Below are 22,014 nucleotides of genomic sequence, written 5' to 3' on the forward strand. Positions count from 1 at the left end.
GAATACTAGCAGGTGAGAATCATTGGGGGCCATCTTGGAGGCTACTGCAAGTTATAACCAGTATTTGCGTAATATTTTGTGTTCAGCTTTTTTTCCTCACTTATACATATTTCTATCAACAGAGCTTACACACTTTAAAAACATTTTTTTAATGTTTATTTATTTTTGAGAGTGAGAGAGACAGAGTTTGAGCGGGGGAGGGGCAGAGAGGGAGGGAGACACAGACTCTGAAGCAGGCTCCAGGCTCTGAGCTGTCAGCACAGGGCCCAACGCAGGGCTCCAATCCACAAACCACACGATCATGACCTGAGCTGAAGTTGGGTGCTTAATTGACTGAGCCACCCAGGCGCCCTGACCTTATACACTTCTTGTTTGGAAAACTACATGTTATTCCAATAATACTAACTCTTCTTTTTTAAAATTTGTAAAAATGTTTACTTATTTTGAGAGAGAAGGAGAGAGCACATGCTGGAAGGGCAAAGAGAGAAGGAGAGAGAGAATCCCAAGCAGGTTCCACACTGAAAGTACAGAGTCCAATGCGGGGCTCAATTTCACGAACCAGGAGATCATGACCTGAGCCAAAATCAAGAGTATAATGCTTAACTGATAGCCACCCAGGTGCCTTGCCTCATTTTTTTTTTTTTTATGTTTATTTTTGAGAGAGACAGAGCATGAGCGGAGCAGGAGGAGGGGCAGAAAGAGAAGGGGACAGAGGGTGCGAAGTGGGCTCTGCCCTGACAGCAGTGAGCCTGGTGTGGGGCTCGAACTCCCAAACCATGAGATCATGACCTGAGCCAAAGTTGATGCTTATAAGACTGACTGAGCCACCCAGGCGCTCCATTTCTTTTTTAAACGTTTATTTATTTCTGATAGAGGGCGTACAAGTGGGGGAGGGGCAGAGACAGAGAGAGGGAGAGAGAGAATCCCAAGCAGGCTCCATGCTGTAAGCACAGAGCCCAACATGGGGCTCGATCTCACAAACCATGAAATCACATCCTGAGCCAAAATCAAGAGTCAGACACTTAACTGAGTCACCCAGGCGTCCCTCAATGATATGAACTCTTAAAAATTAAAAACAATAATGGACTTATAGTTTCTCTGAAAATATCACATCCCACCACTTGATGCTTTCCATTGTTTCTGTTATAGTCCCAATATTTTACTTAACATCATTAAAGTCAGAAAAACTACAATTCATACAAACATCCTGCTTGTTCCTAAGGGTGAAAGGAATTTAAATACTTCAAAAAAGTCAAATATATTTAGGAAAGAGTAGGAAAAAAGTAAACAAGTTACTATATTTGTTAAAATTATAGGTATCCATTAATAACTGAATACTAAACCTAACAGTGAAATGAAATACTAAATCAAGGAAGGTATAAAGTGAAAATATTTATATTAACTTATATTGTTTAAATGTAAATATTTAAAAATATTTATAACAAATTTCTTCATGCTATATACAGAAAGAAAATTTCTAATCAGATAATAGTAGCATTAATACTTAGGTACTGAAGAGATATTTGGTAGAAAGGGATAAGACTAACAACTGGCACAGATACAAAATCTACTGAAAAATTCTGTAACAAGCATTTTTCAAGTATCAACAAAATAAAAAAGTTATTAAATAATCAAATTATATTAGATCCCTGCCAAAAAGTAAGACCTGTATAACATAATAATAAACCGTAGTAAGAGCATGGAAACTACAAGAGGAGAGATTGGACAGGAGGAATTTTCCAACATAGGAGTTGTGCTGACAGAGGAGAGGAGTCTTGCCCCGAGGGCTCAGCTCAAATCTGACCACACTGTCCCAAGTGGATTCACAGATCAGAAGGGGGCGTTGAATGAGATCTTTTAAGGGCTCTCCAACCCTAAGATCAAACACTCCCAATGAATAAATTAAAATTGATACATTGGTAGTTACCAACAAATATAAAATTTTTTCCTATAAACATCACTTCTTTCTGTATTTTATTCCATTTTATTCAAAACATTATTAGACAAGTGTCAAACAGGCCCATTCTATACAATGAAACCATTTGGGTGTTATACCAAAATGAGATCAGGCAGTGCCTGACTTCATTCTTCATTGTTTCAGGCTTGACTTAGCTACGATAATCACTGCATGGGGAAAGCTGTTGCTCTTGCTGCCTCTTTCTTCACAAGTCACAAGGTCTTTTCTTACCCATTCATTAAAGTGAAAAACCTTTAGACAGGAAGATACTACCAGTCAGGAGAGGGTTAATATTGTCCCAATGAGCAAATATATTGAAAACCTAAGGAAATAACTATCTCTGCCTTTGAACTCCTATCCATTGTGGGAGGCACTTATGTGCAGAAGAGTATCTGCAAGGATCAGTGCCCTTTGTCACTGTTTACACTGGAATTTGTGGGAAGGGAAGTGAAAACCTATTTTCCCTTTCTTATTATCAAATGAAAAATAGCTACTGCTTTAAAAACATTAAATCAAAATGAAAAAATGAGAAAGACTGAAATATTAAAGGATACCTTATATATAAAGCAAGGAATAGGACTTCCACATAAATACATTTCTTCCAAATGTGTCTGAGATGCTTCCCCTTTAAATAACATTTTTATTTTAACAATGTTTGCTACCAATATTTTTCTAAAATTTTTTTATGTTTTGAGAGAGAGCAAGTGTGAGTGGGGGAGGGGCAAGAGAGACAGAGAATCAGAAGCAGTCTCTGAGCACTGTCAGCATGAAGCCCCATCCCCATGTGGGGCTCGATCTCACGAACCATGAGATCATGACCTGAGCTGAAATCAAGAGTCCACCACTTAATTGACTGAGTCACGCAGGTGCCTCTGCTACAAATATTTCTCAAGTGACTTATGATTTAGGGTCATGATTATGATCAGCAGTTATATTTTTGTGTAAACTTGGGATGCCTCTAGGTGCTAGAGTTCTATAGGATTGTTTGCCTTTCTGGCACCAAACAGTCCCAGAATGCTATGCTTTTTGAGCTAGTTTCCCTGGACATGATGCTATGTTATCACTGATTAGTGTTGCCATGGGCCTGATTCCTTCAATAAACTGTCATCATGTAGTATTTTAAAATCTTTAAAATCATGGGGATGTAAATCAGAAAGCCATAATTATTAGACTTTTATGTCAACTTATGCAAATGAGGGCCTAAAAGAATAAAGGTTTGTGACAAAAGAATAGACTTTGTGACAGCGCTTTAGTGGCTCATAGATCCCCTTCCATTTACTGTAAGCTCTCAGCTAGGAACAGAAAGCAGAATGTACAGAAATCTGACCTATGAAAAAGTGGGGTATTACTTTATATTGGCTACTTACCAATATTTTCTTCTTCTTCTCCTGGACATTCCCTTGTTTCCTTCAACTAATGTGCCATTTTTTCAACCTGTAGAAGATGGACATGGATAATCATAAGAGCAAAGTTCTCTCTTTTCTCTCATCAGCATGCTTATTTTTGATGCAATTATCTCTTTCCACACTTGTTTCCAACTATTCAGTCTTTGGAAACCAGATCACCATACTCATCACCTGACTTGCAGTTTAGTACTCTTGGGCTCTTTCTCCTCTTCCATACTTTCTTCTTATTCAAACTACAACCACAGCCACTCTTATAAAGTCACTTGTTTATAAAATCAGCAACAGCCAAGGGAGGCAAGTCACACTCCCTCTAAAAGATAGTGTATATTTTTGTATAAATGTATGTGTGTAAATGTATGGGAGGCAGTGACTAAGGAGCTAATCCATAAAAAAAGTGGATAAAATCTAGCTTTGCACTTTGTCGAGTCTTTTTTTTTGGCTGTAAAGAATTCAAGTAAGAAGTTGTATGGAGCGCCTGGGCGGCTCTGTCAGTTAAGTGTCAACTCTTGGTTTTGGCACAGGTCATGATCTCAGTTTTGTGGGTTCAAGCTTTGCATCAGGCTCTGTGCTGGCAGTGCAGAGCCTGCTTGGGACTCTCTCTCTCTCCCTCTCTCTCTGCCCTTCCCACACTTGCGTTGTTCTGTCTCTCTCAAAATAAATAAATAAATAAATAAATAAATAAATAAATAAATAAATAAATAAATATTTATATTTGTATTTATTATAAATAAATTATAAACAAAAAAATAAAGGTTTAAAAAACAAAACAAGTTGTGCGTTCCACAGTGTGATCAAGAGCAGCCACTTACTATACATGTATGAGTACATGGTTACAAGGGACCAAGCCAATCCTAGTCCAAGGTACATATCCACAAGAATTGAAGATAAGGACTCAAATATTTCTACACCAATGTTCCTAGAGCATTATTCACAACCACCAGAGGTGGAAACAATCCAAGTGTCCATCAATAGATATGTAAATAAAACATGACCATATATCCAATAAAATTTTATTTATCTGTAAGAAGGAATGGAGTTCTGGGGCACCTGGCTGCTTCAGTCAGAAAAGCATGCGACTCTTGATCTCGGGGTCATGAGTTCGAGCCCCACACTGGGTGTAGACATTACTTAAATAAACTTAAAAAAAAAAGCCAAGAATGAAATTCTGATTCATGCTACAAATATGAATGAATCTTAAAAACATTATGCTAAGTGAAAGAAGCCAGATACAAAAAGACATATATGATTCCAATTATACAAAATATCTAGACGAGGTAAATTCAGACAGACAGAAATTAGATTATAGGTTATCAGGGATTGAGGGGAGGGGAGAATGGAGTTACTGCTTAACAAGTCCAGAGTTTCTGTTTAGGGTGATGACAGAGTTTTGGAAATAAGACAGCAGTGACGATTATAAAACACTGTGAAGATAATATCACTGAATTGAACACTTAGAATGGTTAAAATGGCAATTTTTATGTAATATATTTTACCACAATAAAAACTTTTTATTTTTAAAAAATTTTTAGTGTTTATTTATTTTGAGAGAGAGAGCTCACAAGCACATGTGAGCAGGGGACAAGCAGAGAGAGATAGAGGGAGATAAAGAATCCCAAGCAGGTTCTAACACTCAATTCTTGGAGCCTGAGATGGGGCTCCATCCCAGGACAGCAAGATCATGACCTAAGCCAATATCAAGAGTCAGGTGCTTAACTTACCAACCACCCAGCTGCTCCAGTAAAAACTTTTTTAAAAAAAGCATATGGGAGGTGCCTGGCTTGCTCAGGCAGTAAAGCATGCAAGTCTTGATCTCAGAGTCATGAGCTCAAGCCCCACATTGGGCATAGATTACTTTAAAAAAAAAAAAAAAGGGGGGGGCAGATAGAACCAAATATAAGATCATAAGAGGAAAAACACTGGCTACTAGTTACTATTTTAGTGGAGCAACAGTTATTACACTTCATTCTTGGTATATCTCATGGGTACACAGCCAATTACGATTTAAACTCTGAAGGGTAGTACTGATACTCAGAATACATATTTAAGCTTTGAATTTATACAGTATCTTCCATTCTTCCAGAAAGAGAAACTTACCTATGCAACATAAATCTGAAAATTATACATTCAAGAGAGGATTCAAACAAGGTTGAAAATATAGGGCCCCCAAAACAAAATGTTTTTAAGAAAGGTCTTCATACATTTTGTTGACTATAACTTAAAAACTTCCCCCAGTATGCTCTTGGAATCCAAGGATGGAATGAGTGGTATCTACTTCTAAGCATGCAGTCTTGGGGCTCCTGGGTGGCTCAGTTGGTTGAGCATCTGACTTTGGCTCAGGACATGATCTTGTGGTTCGTGGGTTCAAGCCCCACGTCAGGCTTACTGCTGTCAGCCTGTCAGTGTAGAGCCCACTTCAGATTCTCTGTCCCCCTCTCTCTGTCCCTTCCCCACTTGTGCTCTCCCGAAAATAAACATTAAAAAAAAAAAAGAATTTAAACATGCAGTCTTGACATTTCAATTAAGTTTTCCTTTGAAAAACACTTAATATTGTGTGTATGTCAATACACTAAACTCAAAACAAGAGACACTTGAAACTGGCATCTCCAAATGCCCCCATTCCTTGGCACCCTTGTACCACATACATAGAGAGGGTTAAATAGACTCTCTTATTTCCTTTTTTGTTAGTGGCATCACAGATTTCCTAATTCACAACTCAAAATCCTCATCATCTTTGAATTCTTCTCTCTTATACCTTCTATATTCCAACTATCATCAAGAACTGGTGATTTTTCCTTTGCAGTATCTTTCTAATCTTTTTCTCTTGTTTACCTCCTAGTCCTCCTGTTAATATCTAAATTCTGGCCTTTATTACTTCAGACTTGGACTATTACAGCTTCTTAAATCGTCTTCCAATCACCGATGTCTCTGTTGTCAAATATATGCCAATGTTTTCCTAAAATGTTTTCATCATCTTCCCACTAGATTTTAACCCACAGCATGTCAGGAATTCATTGACCTTTGAACACTATCCAACCTGGCATATATGTTTAACTAACCAATGTTTGTTGAATGAATACATAGTATCACAATACATAAATCACCTCTTTCTTTTTTATTTTTATTTTTTATTTTTAGAGAAAGAGCGCATGAGCAGGGAAGAGGGGCAGAGAGAGAGAGAGAGAGAGAGAGAGAGAGAGACTTAAGCAGGTTCCATGTTCAGTGTGAAGCCCAACTTGGGACTCAATCCCACAACCCTGTGATCATGACCTGAGCTGAAATCAAGAGTCAGATGCTCAACTGACTGAGCCACCCAGGCTCCCCTCCTCACTCTCTTTAAAACTTTCATTAATTTCCCACTATGTATTACAGAAGGCACAAACTCAAATACCTAAATACTTACTGGGGCCAAGCAGGAAATGTGAGTAAAGTTGCAAACCAACAGGAAGTGGTGGGGACAATGACAAACTAGAGAGTACATATCCTACCTACGCTGGCAGCTGCTTGCTGCTGCCACAATGAAAGATAGGTCCAGTACTTCCAGGTCTTCTGATTTTTCAAGATAAGCTGAAAGTACAGATTTCTTTGTAGAATTTGGTTTTTAAATAGTGACAACTAATTCCATTTAAAAATTTAAAAAACCCCCAAAAAAAACCCAAAAGCCAGGCAAAGCACACCTATGAGCCAAATCCAGCCGTCAAGTTACAAGTTGGTGACTCTGCTCTGTAGGAAAAAGGACAAACTCCCTAACATTTGAAGTCCATCACTGTGAATCCCAGGCTAACTTACCAAAGTCTTTTGCCCACTATTTTCATATAAGAACCCTCTGCTCTAGTCTAGCAGTTTTCAAACTTTAGGCTGTATCAGAATCACCTGGAGGGTTTGTTAAAACACAGACTGGTGGGCCTCACTGCCCGTTCTGATTCAGCATGTCTCAAGTATGGCCTGAGAACTTCCATTTCTAAGCTGTAACAAGTTCCCAGGTGATGCTGATGCTACTTGTCCACGGACCACACTTTGGGAACCACTGCTCTAGTTAAACACTTCATTGTCTCTAATACACACTGAATTTTGCTCACATGATTCTACCTTTCCAGAAAGCCTTCCCTCTTCTTTTCAGCCCACCTCCTTCTGCAAACTTTCTCTGAATATGACAATCTTCCATACCACCAAATTCCTACAGCACTTATTGTCCATACCATGTTCCCCTTATCCATCACTGCTTGGTGGTTTTTTGTTTGTTTGTTTTTTTGTTTTTGTTTTTTTTTTATTGTTAACTGTTTGTATATAGGTGCCAGTGAAGTTTTGTACTCTCGGAGATCACTGTTTGGGTCACTACTTTATACACCTGACTGTAAACCACCTGAAGGCTTGTAGCCCTCAAGCTATCAGGTAGCATGGTATACAAGTTGGTACTCATTAAACATTTCTCTTTCTTTAGGATTTTATTTTTAAGTTAGCTCTACAACCAATGTGGGGCTCAAACTTACAACATTGAGACCAAGAGTTACATGCTCTATTGACTGAGCCAGTGAGGAGGCACCTCCTCCCTAAATGTTTCTTTCTTTTTAAAAAAATTTTTTTAATCTTTATTTTTTTTAATATGAAATTTATTGTCAAATTGGTTTCCATACAACACCCAGTGCTCATCGCAACAGGTGCCCTCCTCAATGCCCATCACCCTCTTTATTTATTTTTGAGAGAGAGACACCATGTGAGCAGGGGAAGAGCAGAGAGAAAAGGGGACACAGAATCCGAAGCAGGCTCCAGGCCCTGAGCTGTCAGCACAGAGCCCGACGTGGGCCTCGAACTCACAAACTGTGACACCATGACCTGAGCCAAAGTCAGACACTTAACCGATTGAGCCAGTCAGGTGCCCCTCTCTTTTTTCTTAATGTTTGTTTATTTTTGAGAGAGAGAGAGAGAGAGAGCGCGAGCGAGAGCACAAGCAGGAGGGAGAGGGCAACACAGAATCCAAAGCAGGCTCCAGGCTGTGAGCTGTTAGCACAGAGCCCAATGCAGGACTCAAACCCACAAACTGTGAGATCATGACCTGAGCTGAAATCAGATGCTTAATGGACTTAGCCACCCAGGTGTCCTGTCACTAAACGTTTCTTAAATGAACATCTAACGGATCCATGAAATCAAAGTACAGATAAGTGAGCCTGAAATTTTGGTGTATTATTTTTCTTAGAGAACTTTTAGTCCTGTGTAATGGCTTTGTCAGAATGGACAACTAATAAAAATCGGATATTTTGCAAATAAATTGCCAGTGGTAATGATTCTGTAGCAACACATTTTGTATAAAAATAGAAGTCAATGGTAAAAAAAACAAACAAAAAAAACAACACAGATTTCAAAATTGGTAACAGTAAATCTTTGATCTCAAGGATTCCTTATCCCCTGCAAGGATGTGAACTAGTCCACATCACAACATAATACCTATTTAATAGAATTCTGTATTTGTACAACGTGCAATAAAAAAGATGAAAGTAAGTCACTCCCAATGATATTCAGAAATACTCATCAGTCACTTCAGACATAGTTTGGATAATATACTTATGCATGATTCTAAATGCTAAGTGAAAACAAAATCAAAAGCTGTTTGTTCACCTACTCACTTCCACCTAGAGTCACATCTGCTATCATGTGATTTCAAGGATGAATTAGGCGTATAAACTAGGGTCTTCAGGTTAAACCAGAATAAAGCCACAGATGACTTTACAGAGTAAACCCTATTTGGGAACTACTAGAAGAAAAAATCAGAAATACCATATATTCTGATACGTAGTCCTATGTTATTTGGCTTTTTTTTTTTTTTTTTTAACAACTCCACACTTGATATTAGCATCAACAAGATAAGAGAAAAGTTATCATTTAGGTAAAGACAGAGAGTCCAATTCAGAAAGAAAAACAACAAAAACCACCCAGAAGTCTATGAAGTACATTTACAGCTTTAAGATAGCAGAGATGTTACCTTCTATCAGGATACTTGTCCTACCTACTAGGACCATAATGATCTTGTCTGCATGAGGATTCAGCCAAGACACTCCACACTTCTATGTTGAGTAGGTACCACGCAAACTGGGGGAAAAAAGAATTGTAAAGCCAAATCAACAAAACATTAAGTGGACTATTCCAAGTTTAAAAGCATTAGTATTCTAAAAACAAAGAAAATTTATTCAGCAAGATAATCCTGAAACTTCACAGTAAACCTACCAGAAATTATGGAATATTACCAGATTAATTGCTAAATAGCAACTTCCTACTCTACTATCTGTATCATCAGATGTTTCTTACTAATAGATGACTGAATAACATCAAGTTCTTTGGCAGAGAATGTGGAGGTTCAGAAGACTGAAGACTCTAGACCCACTTCTACTATAGTATAAATATAGGCCTTTCTCTTAGCCCTATTCATATCACAACAGTTTTAACTACAAATCAAACTATGGTCAATAAAAATGTATGATTAAATAACTACAAAGTGCATGCAATTAAAGTATGTGCCTATCAAGAAATCTCATTACAATCAAATTTTCATTTTATAAATGAATCTATAGGCCTGTGTTCAAACAAGGAAAGTCTTGGACTGACTTGCATATTGTACAGTAACCAATTTTTAGAATGAACTCCAAATATACAGCCCGTAATAGAAGATGCCCTAACCTCTGTTTTCTGCCAGTTATCAATAGGGTACATCTTCAGAACCTTAGACAAAAACTCATCATAACTTTATGAATTCCATATCAGAGTAAACCCCTTCAATGCACGGTGATTCCACCAAGGACCCATCAGAGTGAGGCATACAAACAGGAAATGCACCAGAAATACAGTAAGCTACCAAAGGGCAGGGGATGGAGGGTTGGGCAAAACAAGTGAAGGGGAGTGGGAGACGCAGGCTTCCAGTTATGCAATGAATAAATCATGGGAATAAAAGGGACTTAGGGAATAAGTTAAGGCATAGGAAATATAGTCAATGATACCATAATAGCATCATAGTGACTTATGGTAGGTACATTTGCGTGAGCATAACGCCTAGAGAAAGTGAATCACCTGAAACGAATGTAGCACTGCGAGTCAACTATACTCAAAAACAAAAACAAAAAAGAGAGAGAGAGAGAGAGAAAGCTAAGATCATGTTAACACACAGTAGGTCTAAAAAGATTTTCAGGGCGCCTGGGTGGCTCAGCCGATGAAGCGTCTGACTTTAGCTCAGGTCGTATCTCACAGTTTCTGAGTTTGAGCCCGCCTCTCGCGCCCCCCCCCCCCCCGTCCCACCCCTGCCCATTGGGCTCTGTGCTGACAGCTCAGAGCCTGGAGCCTGCCTCGGATTGTCTCCCTCTCTCTCTGCCCCTCCCCCGCTCACACTCTTGTCTCTCTCAAAAATAAAAACATTACAAAAAAATTCTTAAAAAAGATTTTTAGCGCTTATTGCAAATCAGCATGTTCCCTCTATCCACACAATTCAAAAACAAACTACATAATCAAAGAGAGAAAAAAAAAAAAAGGAGGGGGACATTAGGCCAAAGACCTCTGGAAGAGGTGTAGGGATTAAGTTCTCCCTAAAGAAATGGAGAGGGAAGATGTAGAAAGAAGTCTTAAAAGAAATTTTAAATTCAATTTGAAATGAAGAATAACGCAGAGCAGAGCTTCTGCAAATTTCCTAACCGTTGTCTTGGCACCCAGAGTTCCCATCGTTCTTAAAGACTAACTCTCACTGAATGAAGGCATAATTACAAAGGTCCTCTGAAAAAGGAGAACAATACTTTTGAGTACTCCTTTTCATTCGTGTGCCCAGGGGAAAAAAACACCAAAAGGCAAGAGGTTCCAACTTTAGGCAACCTGCAGAAAAGGGGGCTGCGGACGAGTCAAGCATCAGCAAAAAGGGAATCGGGCTGTTCTGGGTGGGCAGCCTCGGGCACATGGAAGGGAATGGGGCGGAGGGCCTCCCCCCCCCGAGCTCTCCTCGTGGCCCCGCCGCCTCTCCCACCCCAGCTGACAGCACTTTTCTCCTCGCCGGAGCCTCTCCCACCCCAGGTGACAGCACTATGCCAGCCTCACTCCCAACCACCGCCCTGGGAAAAGTCCTCAACGGCCTCATCGAAATGTGTTTGGCCTCGGAAGTCCGCCGGATGCGCCGTCCCTTACATAATTAGCCAGAGTTAGAAGCCAGGAGTGGGATAAGGAAACCAAGAGTCAGGGCAGCTTCGGGAGAGGCTGAGGCGGCGCAGGCGGCTGCAGCCACGCTGGCTGTGGTGTGAGGCAAGGGGCGGACGCGCCTGCAGGACGCGAAACGCTGTAAAGCCGGCGCGGGGTGGCGCTCCGACCACTGCGGCGGGGAAGCCCGGCCCGCAGGGAAGCAAGCCTCCTGAGGTGAGGGCGCAACGACCGTCGCGCCGCCGGAAACGCCCGGCCTGCAGGACGTCACGCCGCTGCCCCGGACGGGCCCGCTTCGAGCCCCCACTAGGCCACCCAGCCCCGTCCCGGGGCCGACACTAGCGCCTCTGCGGCCCGCACACTCACCGCGCGCGCGCGCGCCGCTCGGCGCGGCCGCCCGCCCTCCACACGACCTCCGCCCCGCCCCCCCCGCGCCCGGCCCGCAGACGGGGCCCCTTTGCGGCGGCGGCGTCGGGGCTACGTCACGGGCGCGTGCGCTCTCCGCGCGCACTGGCAACGGCTGCGGCGGAACGTTACCCGCTTGGCGTGCTGGTTTCCTTAGAAACGGAGCCGGCCGGGCGGCGGCAGAGAAACGTCGGTTACAGTGGGGTCCCTGGTGAAGCCAAGATGCCGTCTAAGGGAAAGGACAAAAAGAAAGGCAAGAACAAAGGCAAAGACAAGAAGTAAGGAGAGGCCACCCGGGGTTCCTCTCTCCCTGGGCCTACCCTCCGATGATTCGGAGCTGGGAGCCGCCTGCAAGCTGGGGCTGGCCAGCTGGCTAACTGCCGTCCTCTTGCTCTCCCCGCTTCTGAAAAGGATAGCCCGCATTGTTCAGAAATTCCCCAAATGCATGCCAAACCATACTGCTCCAACCTAGACAATGGAATGTGAGGTTTGGGACCCTGAATAATTTAGACACAGCCCCTGCCTATGAGTAATACGTTAACGGTGGAAGCAGATACATTACCAAAGAATGGAGTAGAAGACCAAATGAACTAGGTGGGTGCTAGTGGAGAGAAAAAGATCTGGGAATGAGGAGGAAGGATTGGTTCTGACACTAGAAGTGAAGGTCAAACTTCAGAATAACATTTCTTGGTATATTGAAGGTCTTCTAGACCAGCGCTGTCCAATAGGGTAGTGATCAGCCATTTGTGGCTACTAAACTAAAATTAATTAAAATTAAAACTTCAGATCCTTAATTGTATTGGCTACATTTCATATGCTCAGTAGGCTACTGGTGACTGTTTTGGACCGCCTAGGTATAGTACATTTCCATCACGACAGAAACTTCTATCAGACTGTATTGCTTTAGAACAGTGGTTCTCAACTGGGGGTGATTTTGGCTCCCAGGGGACATTTGGCACTATCTAGAGACATTTTTGGTTGTCACATCTAGGGATGTGTGCTACCGGCATCCAGTGGGTAGAGATCAAGGATACTGTTAAACATCCTGCAGTGCTCTGGCCAACTCCCACCTGCACCCCAAACAAAGAATCATTTGGCTTAGGATGTCGGTAGTGCCACGACGGTAGAGCCCTGCTCAAGCCTATAAGCTTCTCTTGGGACGCCTGGGTGGCTCAGTCAGTTAAGCGTCTGACTTTGGCTCAGGTCATGATCTCATGGTTTGTGAGTTCGAGCCCCACATCAGGCTCTGTGCTTACAGTGCAGAGCCTGCTTGGGGTTCTCTCTCCCTCTGTCTCTGCCCCTGCCCTTCTCACACTTTCTCTCTCTCTCACAATAAATAAATAAATGAAATGAAAAATGAAAGACTATAAGCTTCTCTAGAATAGGCACTTAGCATTATTCACCATATCTCCAGCTCCTAGCAAAAAGTCTAAAACACAGTGGATGCTTATTATTTGTTAAATAAAAAAATTAAGGTGTCTGCTTGTGTATACTGCAACTTGAATCTTTTCTTTTTTCCATGGGAGCTATGCTCTGGGTTTGTTTTGTGTGTGTGTGTTTTTGTTTTTTGTTTTTTGTCTTGCCCCTAGCCTGAGAGATCTCTGCTTTGTTGTTGAGAATATCTTGAACATCTAGAGAATCTCTGAGTGATTCAAGTAGTTCCTTGGGGCTTTTGAAGGATTCCTTTTGGTTCAAAGGAAAACCTAAAAGATTTGACCAAATTGGGTAATTGTTCAGATTTCCCCAAACTGATCAGAATGCCTGAAGTAGGTATTGCTCTAGCAGGCTTGGAGTTGCTGCTGGATTGCCACTAGATCTGTTGAGTGACTCTACTGGTTCATTGGAATCATACATGGTGTCTAGCATCACTATGTATGTGACCATAAGGGAATCCCCCAAACTTGTAAAGTTTATGTGTACTCAGTACAGAAAGTTTAGGAAATGTGGGTAGTCAAGGCAGAAAACAAAAATCACTTGTAACCCCAGTATCCGAAGATAACCACTAATATCCTTTGGGATATTCTTTTTTTCTTTATAAAATGATAGCCCACAGTACATATTTACTTATAACTCCCCCACTCCATGTATTAATATAAGTATTCTTCTACAGTGTTATTTTTTCTTTTTTACATAATTGCATAGTCTAGTACTTTTTAAAAGTGCCAAGGGATGGGACGCCTGGGTGGCTCAGTTGGTTGAGAGTCAACTTTTGATTTCGGCTCAGGTCATGATCCCAGGGTCATAGGATCCAGCCCCATGTCGGGCTCTGTGCTGAGCATCAAGCCTGCTTAAGATTCTGTCCCTCTGCCCCTCTCCCCTGCTCACATGCACGCGTGCTCTCTCTCAAACAAAATTTAAAAATAAAAAAAAAAAAAATAGGGACGCCTGGGTGGTTCAGTTGGTTAAGCGTTCAACTTCCACTCAGGTCATGATCTTGCAATCTGTGAGTTCAAGCCCTGCATTGGGCTGTTTGCTGACAGCTCAGAGGCTGGAGCCTGCTTCAGAGTCTGTGTCTGCCTCTCTCTATGCCTCTCCCCCTCTTGCGCTCTGTCTCTCTCGCTCAAAAATAAAATAAACATTACAAAAAAGATTTTTAATAAGTAAAAATGCCAAGGGCTTATCGCATTCTCAAATTCTTGGAACTCACTAGCATATGTTTTCTATTTTTGACCATGTGTCTACAGTACATCTTTCAGCAATGAGAAACATTGAAGGTAACAGACCTCTTATTCCTTGGATTTTTCCATGACTCAATTTGAGAAATACTGCTTTGTTTTTACAGTCAGTATTAGTGATTCTCTTATGAGAAATCCTATCTGCATCAACTGCTCTGTGCAGCTTAGACCTGATAACCTTCGGGAAGCAACTGGACGATTATAGCAAGGCAATATATCCCTACTGCCTAAATCATGTTGGAAAGGGAGGTCAAAGCTATAACAAGCTAGGGAGTTGGAGGTGGGGCTGGCCTTAATTTGGAGAGAACAGTGGGACTGGAAAAGAATGGAGAACCAGGAGTAGGGGGTTGGGGATGGAGGGTGATAGTATAGAAAGGTCCACAGATACCTATATATGAAACTATTTAGAGTTCAAATACTGGTCTTTTTTGTTTGTTTGTTTATCTTGAGAGAGCACGTGTGAGCACACACACAAGTGGGGGAAGGGTAAAGAGGGGGTTAGAGAGAGAATCTCAAGCAGGCTCTGCACTTGGTCAGAGCAGCACCCAATGCAGGGCTTGAAACCATGAACCTTGAGATCATGATCTGAGCTGAAATCAGGAGTCTGATGCTTAACTGACCAAGCCACCCAGGCACCCCCAGGTGAAGTCTTATTATCTGAATATTTATATATCCAGTGCCTACTATATATAAGGTATATTGTTTTGTCATTCCTTGTACAACAAATCTTTACTTTGAAAAACTCTCCTTTAATATTTGAAGGCATAGATTAATCCTTAATCTTGAAGCCATACTTTATCATTATTATTTTTTAATTTCCTCTTTACTTCTGTATAACGATTATGGTTTGTTTCTCAACCATCCTTGAAGCCTGGTGCATGTGGCACCAGCTGATAAAAGTATTTAACATACTTGTTCAAGTGACTTGATCTTTTGTCAAAGGCCTAGCCAGAAAATCCCCTCAAAAAACAACCTACAACAAAACCAAAACTAGGTTTGGGGTGGGTGGAAGATTACAGAACAAGGGACTTAAAGTTATAGTTACACTATGCATGTATCATCATAAAGAAAGGGAACTAAGGTAATGGATTTGTAGTACAAGAATCAAGGTCTAAAACTGGGTGAGTAGGAATAGAAGAGACCATTCAAATATGAGAAAAAGGAGTAAGGGGCACCTGGGTGGTTCAGTCAGTTAAGCAACTGATTCTTGGTTTTGGCTCAGGTCAAGATCTCACAGTTCATGAGTTCTCCCTCCCTCTCTCTGCTCCTCCCCCACTCACACTGTCTCTGTCTCTCTCAAAATAAATAAATAAACTTAAAAACATTTTTTTTAAGTAAATGAAAAGATGTGGAAGATTTATGAAATGAATTTGCCTTACCATGCCTTTCTTCTTTGTTTTTTCAGTCTCTCAGAGTTATGCTCCAAAGCTCCCCTCTTCCAAGAAGAGTCACCCAATTAACTCCCTTATCAAGCAAATGTGTATTTCCTATTAACTCATTTATCCAACAATATTTGCTTATATGTGCCGGGCAATGCCAAGCAAAACAAAAAGTAATAAAGAGAAAGGTATAGTTCTAATATAGTAGAGTAATTGTTATATGCTCTCAATGTCCTCTTCCCACGCAGGAAGATAATAAAAGCCGATGAATCTGCAGTGGACAGAGCCAAGGCCAGTGCCTCCCTCTGGGAGGCCAGGCTAGAAGTCACAGAACTCTCGAGGATTGAGTATCGTGATACTTCGCGGAGACTGGCAAAAAGTAATGAGGAGTTAAAGAAACAGCAGTATAAAATGGAGAAAGACACAATGTCTGTATTAAGTTACCTGAAGAAGCAGGATCAGGAGAAAGATAATATGGTATGTAGGTGGAAATCCTCCTGAGCCTCAATAACTACCTCTGTTATACTTGAAGCAGGATGCTATTTCTTTTTTTTTTTTTTTACTTTATTTATTTAAATCACATTTTTTTAATTAAAAAAAATTTTTTAACATCTATTCATTTTTGAAAGGCAGAGACAAAGTGTGAATGGGGGAGGGGCAGAGAGAGAGGGAGACACAGAAACAGAAGCAGCCTCTAGGCTCTGAGCTATCAGCACAGAGCCCGACGCGGGGCTCGAACTCATGGACTGGGAGATCATGACCTGAGCCGAAGTCGGCCACTTAACTGACTGAGCCACCCAGGCTCCCCTAAATCACATTTTTTAAATATATAATTTATTGTCAAATTGGTTTCCATACAACACCCGGTGCTCATCCCAACAGGTGCCCTCCTCAATGCCCATCACCCACTTTCCCCTCTCCCCCACCCCCCATCAACCCTCAGTTTGTTCTCAGTATTTAAGAGTCTCTTATGGTTTGCCTCCTTCCCTCTCTGTAACATTTTTTTTCTCCCTTCCCCTCCCCCAGGGTCTTCTGTTAAGTTTCTCAGAATCCACATATGAGTGAAAACATATGGTATCTGTCTTTCTCTGCCTGACTTATTTCAGGATGCTATTTCAAAATGACTTTACTATTAGAATTGGCTGTTATTTTCAGCCCTTGTCCTGTTGTTTTCTTGTCTGAAACAAAGATTGATGGTCATAAGGGGACATTAAGATCCATTTTATTTTAAGAAGAAGAACATATGACCTATGTGTTTTTGATATTGATAAATACTTTTAATGATTTGTAGAGGAATTCACCTTTAATCCATGATCACATGATTATGAACCCAGCAAGTTGAATCTCCTTTTTTTAGCCAGTTGAATCTTGAATTTATCTTTCTGTACTCTAAGTGTTGAGGGTAAAGCTACTATTTTAGATCTGGAAGGAAAAGGGAAGGGAACCAATATTTTGGAGCCCCTGTTTTATGCCAGGCACTATGCTAGGAAGTTTACCGCTTTTATCTCATTAAGGACTTTTAACAACTGCATGTAGCTACAATATTGTCATTCCCATTTTACAAATTGACTCTCAGAAAGGTAACTTGCCCAAAGTCACACAGCCAGTAGGTGTTAAAGTGGAATTTAGGTGTAATTCCAAATTCTTCTCTTTCCCATTTGCCTCTATGAGCCCCATGGAGACCTAAGGGAATCTCTACCATGCTGAGGATGGTGTGCTCATTCCCATGTATGGTTTTGTACTTTAACTATTGATCATGCATTCTCAACATATTTTTTTTTTTTTTTACTCAACATCATGTTTTTGTGGTATATTCATTAAAATCACCTGATTCAGTTTATTTTGTAAAAAATTATATTGGGGCACCTGGGTGGCTCAGTCAGTTAAGCGCCTGACTTCAGCTGGGGTCGTGATCGCATGGTTTGTGAGTTCAAGCTTCTTGTCAGGCTGTGTACTGATAGCTCAAAGCCTGGAGCCTGCTTCGTATTCTCTGTCTCCTCTCTCTGCCCCTCCCCTACTCAGGCTCTGTCTTTCTCTCTCTCAAAAATAAACATTAAAAAAGTAAAAAATAAAAGAATGAAAATTTATAATGAGCATGCTTTATTTTTTAATTCTTATCTGCTTTGTAATATTCCAGCAAATAAATAAACCAAAACTTATTTATCCATACCCACTGTGAGTCAGACTCCCATTTTTTCATTATTACAAATAGACTTTCAGTGAATATTCTTGTGGATGTCTGCTTGTGTCCATGATGGAGAGTTTCTCTAGAGTAGACACTTAGAAGTTAAATTACATTATGAGGTTATGCATTGTTTCAGCTTCACAGGAGTTTAAATTGAGCTCCAAAGGGGTTATACCAATTTATGCCGTCACAAGTGATGTATTAGAGTGAGGTCCTGTTTGACCACATTTTTGTCAAAACTTGATATGTTACTTAGTTTTTGTTCAATTTTACAGGTGTAAATTGATATCTTGTTTTAATTTATATTTTCCTGATTATTAGTCATTTGAGCATCTTTTATATGATCCTTCGCTCATTCTTAATTGTTTATGCATTTGCTTCAGTACACGTTGGAATTAATGCTGGTGTGATGCAAAACTTGGCTCCAGCATAAGGATGACATACAAATTCATGCCTCATTCCATAGCTTTTTCAAATACCACCTCTGCAGTCACACCTTTCCTCACTACTCTCCTTAAAGTTAAAAACAACCTCCCTTGTTTTTTCTCTGAAATATTTACTATCTTCTGTCATATTATATGTATGATAATTATATATTTGCTTATTGTCTCTTTTTCTGATTAGAATGAAACCTCACAGAAGTAAAGAATTTGGGGGCTTTTTTTTTTCCTCAATGCTACACCTCCAGCATGTAGTGTAGGCCTAGCAAATAGTAGGCATTCATTAAAATATTTTTGCATGCATGAATGAATGGCTTGTGAGTATACTGATACTTTGAAAAAGTTAATAACAATCAAAACTCAGTTCAAGATGATAGTGAAAGCACATTACAGAAAGACTACTGAACATTTGTCTTGATTTTATATATTAAAGTAGTTTTTTATGCATTACTGTTATTTTTTTTACCTTCTTTCACAGGCAACTTCCATTTTTAAAATTACTTTCATTAGTAGGTATTAAAATTGTCTTCTATGAAGTATTATTCTAAAATAAGTTTTTAGGTCAAATAATTTTCCAAATTCATTACATAGAAGCTTTGTGGCCTGCATTAGCTAATTGATATTGATTTATGAGTATCATTTATATTTCCTGATTTTCATCTGCCTTTGTGTATCAGAGGTTAGCATCTGGCTATAGCAAATAACATAATTTTCTCACAATTATGGTTGACTACTGAAACCAAAGAGACTACCTTGGGAGGAAGAAGTATAGTAGATTCAATATATCCTGGTTTGTTACTCATTCTGCCATATCCTAGAAATGTGTTATTAAGCTTTATATAAACTGTCTATAATCTTATTTCATGTTAATTATAGAAATAATAGAAATGAGGAGTGTCTGGGTGGCTCAGTCAGTTGAACGACCAACTCTTTTTTTTTTTTTTTTTTTTAGTGTTTTTATTTATTTTTGAAGGAGAGACAGACAGAGCATGAGCGGGGGAGGAGCAGAGAGAGAGGGAGACACAGAATCTGAAGCAGGCTCCAGGCTCCAAGCTGTCAGCACAGAGCCCAACGGGGGGCTCGAACTCATGAACTGTGAGATCATGACCTGAGCTGAAGTCGGATGCTTAATCGACTGAGCCACCCAGGTGCCCCTGAACGACCAACTCTTAATGTGGGCTCAGGTCGTGATATTGAGATTGTGGGATCAAGCCCCACATCAGGCTCTGTGCTGAGTGTGGAGCCTGCTTGGGATTCTCTCTCTCTCCCTCTCTCTCTGTTTGTCCCCTGCTCACTCTCTGTCTCTCAAATAAACAACAACAACAAAAAAGAAATGAAATGGTTTTTGGAAACATATCTTGAACAAAATTAGGAGATTTTCCTTAAGAGTGTGTTTTTGTACTTAAAGGTTTGTTCAATCACAAAATAAATCTCATTATATTTCACACCTGTCCTATATGATTTAGGACTGTCTCAATTTATCTTTCAGAATTTTTAGGTTTCCTTTAAGCTAGTCTAATTACAATATTTCACTTACGTATCCTCTGATTCTATAACCATGTCAAGGGGTTTTCAGTTTAAAAAGCTACTCAGGGGGCACCAGGGTGGCTCAGTTGGTTGAGCGTCCAACTCTTGTTTTTGGTTCAGGTCATGATCTCACAGTTCATGATTTTGAGCCCCGCATTGGGCTTTGCACTGACAGTGCAGAGTCTGTTTGGGATTCTCTTAATCTCTCTCCCTCTCTCTCTGTCTCAAAATAAATAAATAAACTTAAAAAAAAAAATAAGCTACTCAGGTTTCCTACTAAAACATACTAGAATCTTTGGACAAATGATTGATTCCAAGGCAAGCAGGGAAAGTAAAAGATGAGCCTGGAATATTTGTGCAAGAAAGTAAGTAAAATAAAGGGTGGGTACCTGGATGGCTCAGTCAGTGGGGCATGTGACTTTTGATCTTGGGGTTGTGAGTTCAAGCCCAAAACTGGGTGTATTTACTTAAAAATAAAATTGTAAAAAAAAAAAAAAAAGGGCACGGGTACTAGTTTGAAGGGGCTCCCACTGCCAAATCTGAGACAATCAAAATAATGACAGTAAAACATAATCCATTGAATAAAATATGTCCATACAGTAGAATATAGAAAATTACTAAATTTCCAAAGAACGGTGGAATTGAAAAAGGCACTATTTGGTGCCATGGGATTAATTGATCCCATCAAAAATCATCGGTGGATGCTAAGACTAGTGGTGAAAGTTTGATGAGCAGAAGGATATTTGCATAGTCTCAAAATATCTGTCCTTAATTTGTAAATTAACTTAATTAGAAAAGGAAAATTGTAACTTTTTAATAGTCTCAAAATATCTTTCCTTAATTTGAAAATTACTTAATCACAAAAGGAAAAGTTGTAACTTTGTAAAAATTTTAAAGGAAAAACCTAGCAGACACAATCTTAACCAATTGATGAAAACATCAGTTACCTTATGATATAATGCACTGAAAAGAATACATCATCACTTAGACAGTGTGTGCCTGCCAAAAATGCATAACCTGAATCTGCTCATGGGGAAACATCAGATAGCCCCAACTCCAGCTGGTATTCCTGAAAACTGTCAATGCCATAAAAGACAAAGACGGAGAAACTGTTCCAGATTAAAGGAGACTAGTACACATGGCAACTAAATGTAATGCATAATCAAGGATTATATCCTGGACCAAAAAAAAAAAAAGTTGCAATAAAGGACACTACTGGGACAATTGGCAAAATTTGAATATGGACTATAGATGAAATAATAGCATATCAATGTTAAATTTCCTGACTTTGATTACTGTGCTTCTAAAAGAATTTTGGGGCAAATGTGTGGCTCAGTTGGTTAAGTGTCTGACTCGATTTCAGCTCAGGTCACGATCTGATCAGCCCTGTGTGGAGTCTGCTTAAGGTTCTCTCTCTTCCTCTCCCTATGCCCCTCCCCCCCCCCAAATAAATAAATAAATAAATAAATAAATAAATAGAAGAATGGAAATACATTCTAAAGTATTTAGGGGTAAAGAGGCATGATATCTTAAACCTCCTCTCTCATCGTCCAGAAAAAAAAAATGTATATCATCTCTACATATTTTAGATAGATCAATCTATACATACATAGAGTGGGAAAGCAAATGGGAAAAATTGGGTAAAAACTATATGAGAACTCTTTGTACTCTTGAAACTTTTTTCCAAAAGTTACCCAGATAAGAGAAATACAAATAAAAACTACAGTGAGATATTACCTCACACCTATTAAGATGGCTATGATCAGAAAAATAGGAAATAACAAGCCTTGGGAAAGATGCAGAGAAATTGGAGCCCTTGTGCATCGTTGGTGGGAATGAATGTAAAATGGTGCAGCCATTATGGAAAACAGTATGTAGTTTCC

The 22,014-nt window shown here is 40.0% G+C and overlaps 2 protein-coding genes across 13 annotated transcripts in view; one reads left to right on the forward strand and one right to left on the reverse strand.

The window, feature by feature from the left end:
* ENTPD5 (ectonucleoside triphosphate diphosphohydrolase 5 (inactive)) overlaps nucleotides 1-11,987 on the reverse strand; it is a 48,215-nt gene extending 36,228 nt beyond the window's left edge. For 6 of the 7 annotated variants that reach the window (XM_019427124.2, XM_019427125.2, XM_053889598.1 and 3 more), the window contains exons 1-3: nucleotides 11,887-11,987; nucleotides 9,338-9,444; nucleotides 3,325-3,391 (exon numbers count right to left, since the gene is read on the reverse strand). The gene's annotated coding sequence lies outside the window, so the exon portion shown is untranslated. Of the gene's footprint in view, nucleotides 1-3,324; nucleotides 3,392-9,337; nucleotides 9,445-11,511; nucleotides 11,751-11,886 lie in introns of those variants that run through there. The other variant, XM_019427120.2, reaches the window with a different exon arrangement.
* A 111-nt stretch (nucleotides 11,988-12,098) lies between these two features.
* BBOF1 (basal body orientation factor 1) overlaps nucleotides 12,099-22,014 on the forward strand; it is a 55,987-nt gene continuing 46,071 nt past the window's right edge. For all 6 annotated transcript variants that reach the window (XM_053889595.1, XM_053889594.1, XM_053889593.1 and 3 more), the window contains exons 1-2: nucleotides 12,099-12,203; nucleotides 16,228-16,456. In XM_053889595.1, the coding sequence (XP_053745570.1) occupies nucleotides 12,148-12,203; nucleotides 16,228-16,456 (285 nt within the window). In that variant the 5' untranslated portion in view covers nucleotides 12,099-12,147. The remainder of the gene's footprint in view (nucleotides 12,204-16,227; nucleotides 16,457-22,014) is intronic.

Source organism: Panthera pardus, unplaced genomic scaffold (genome assembly GCF_024362965.1).
Source record: "Panthera pardus isolate Hobbes unplaced genomic scaffold, ASM2436296v1 HiC_scaffold_24, whole genome shotgun sequence".
Taxonomy (NCBI): Eukaryota; Metazoa; Chordata; class Mammalia; order Carnivora; family Felidae; genus Panthera; species Panthera pardus.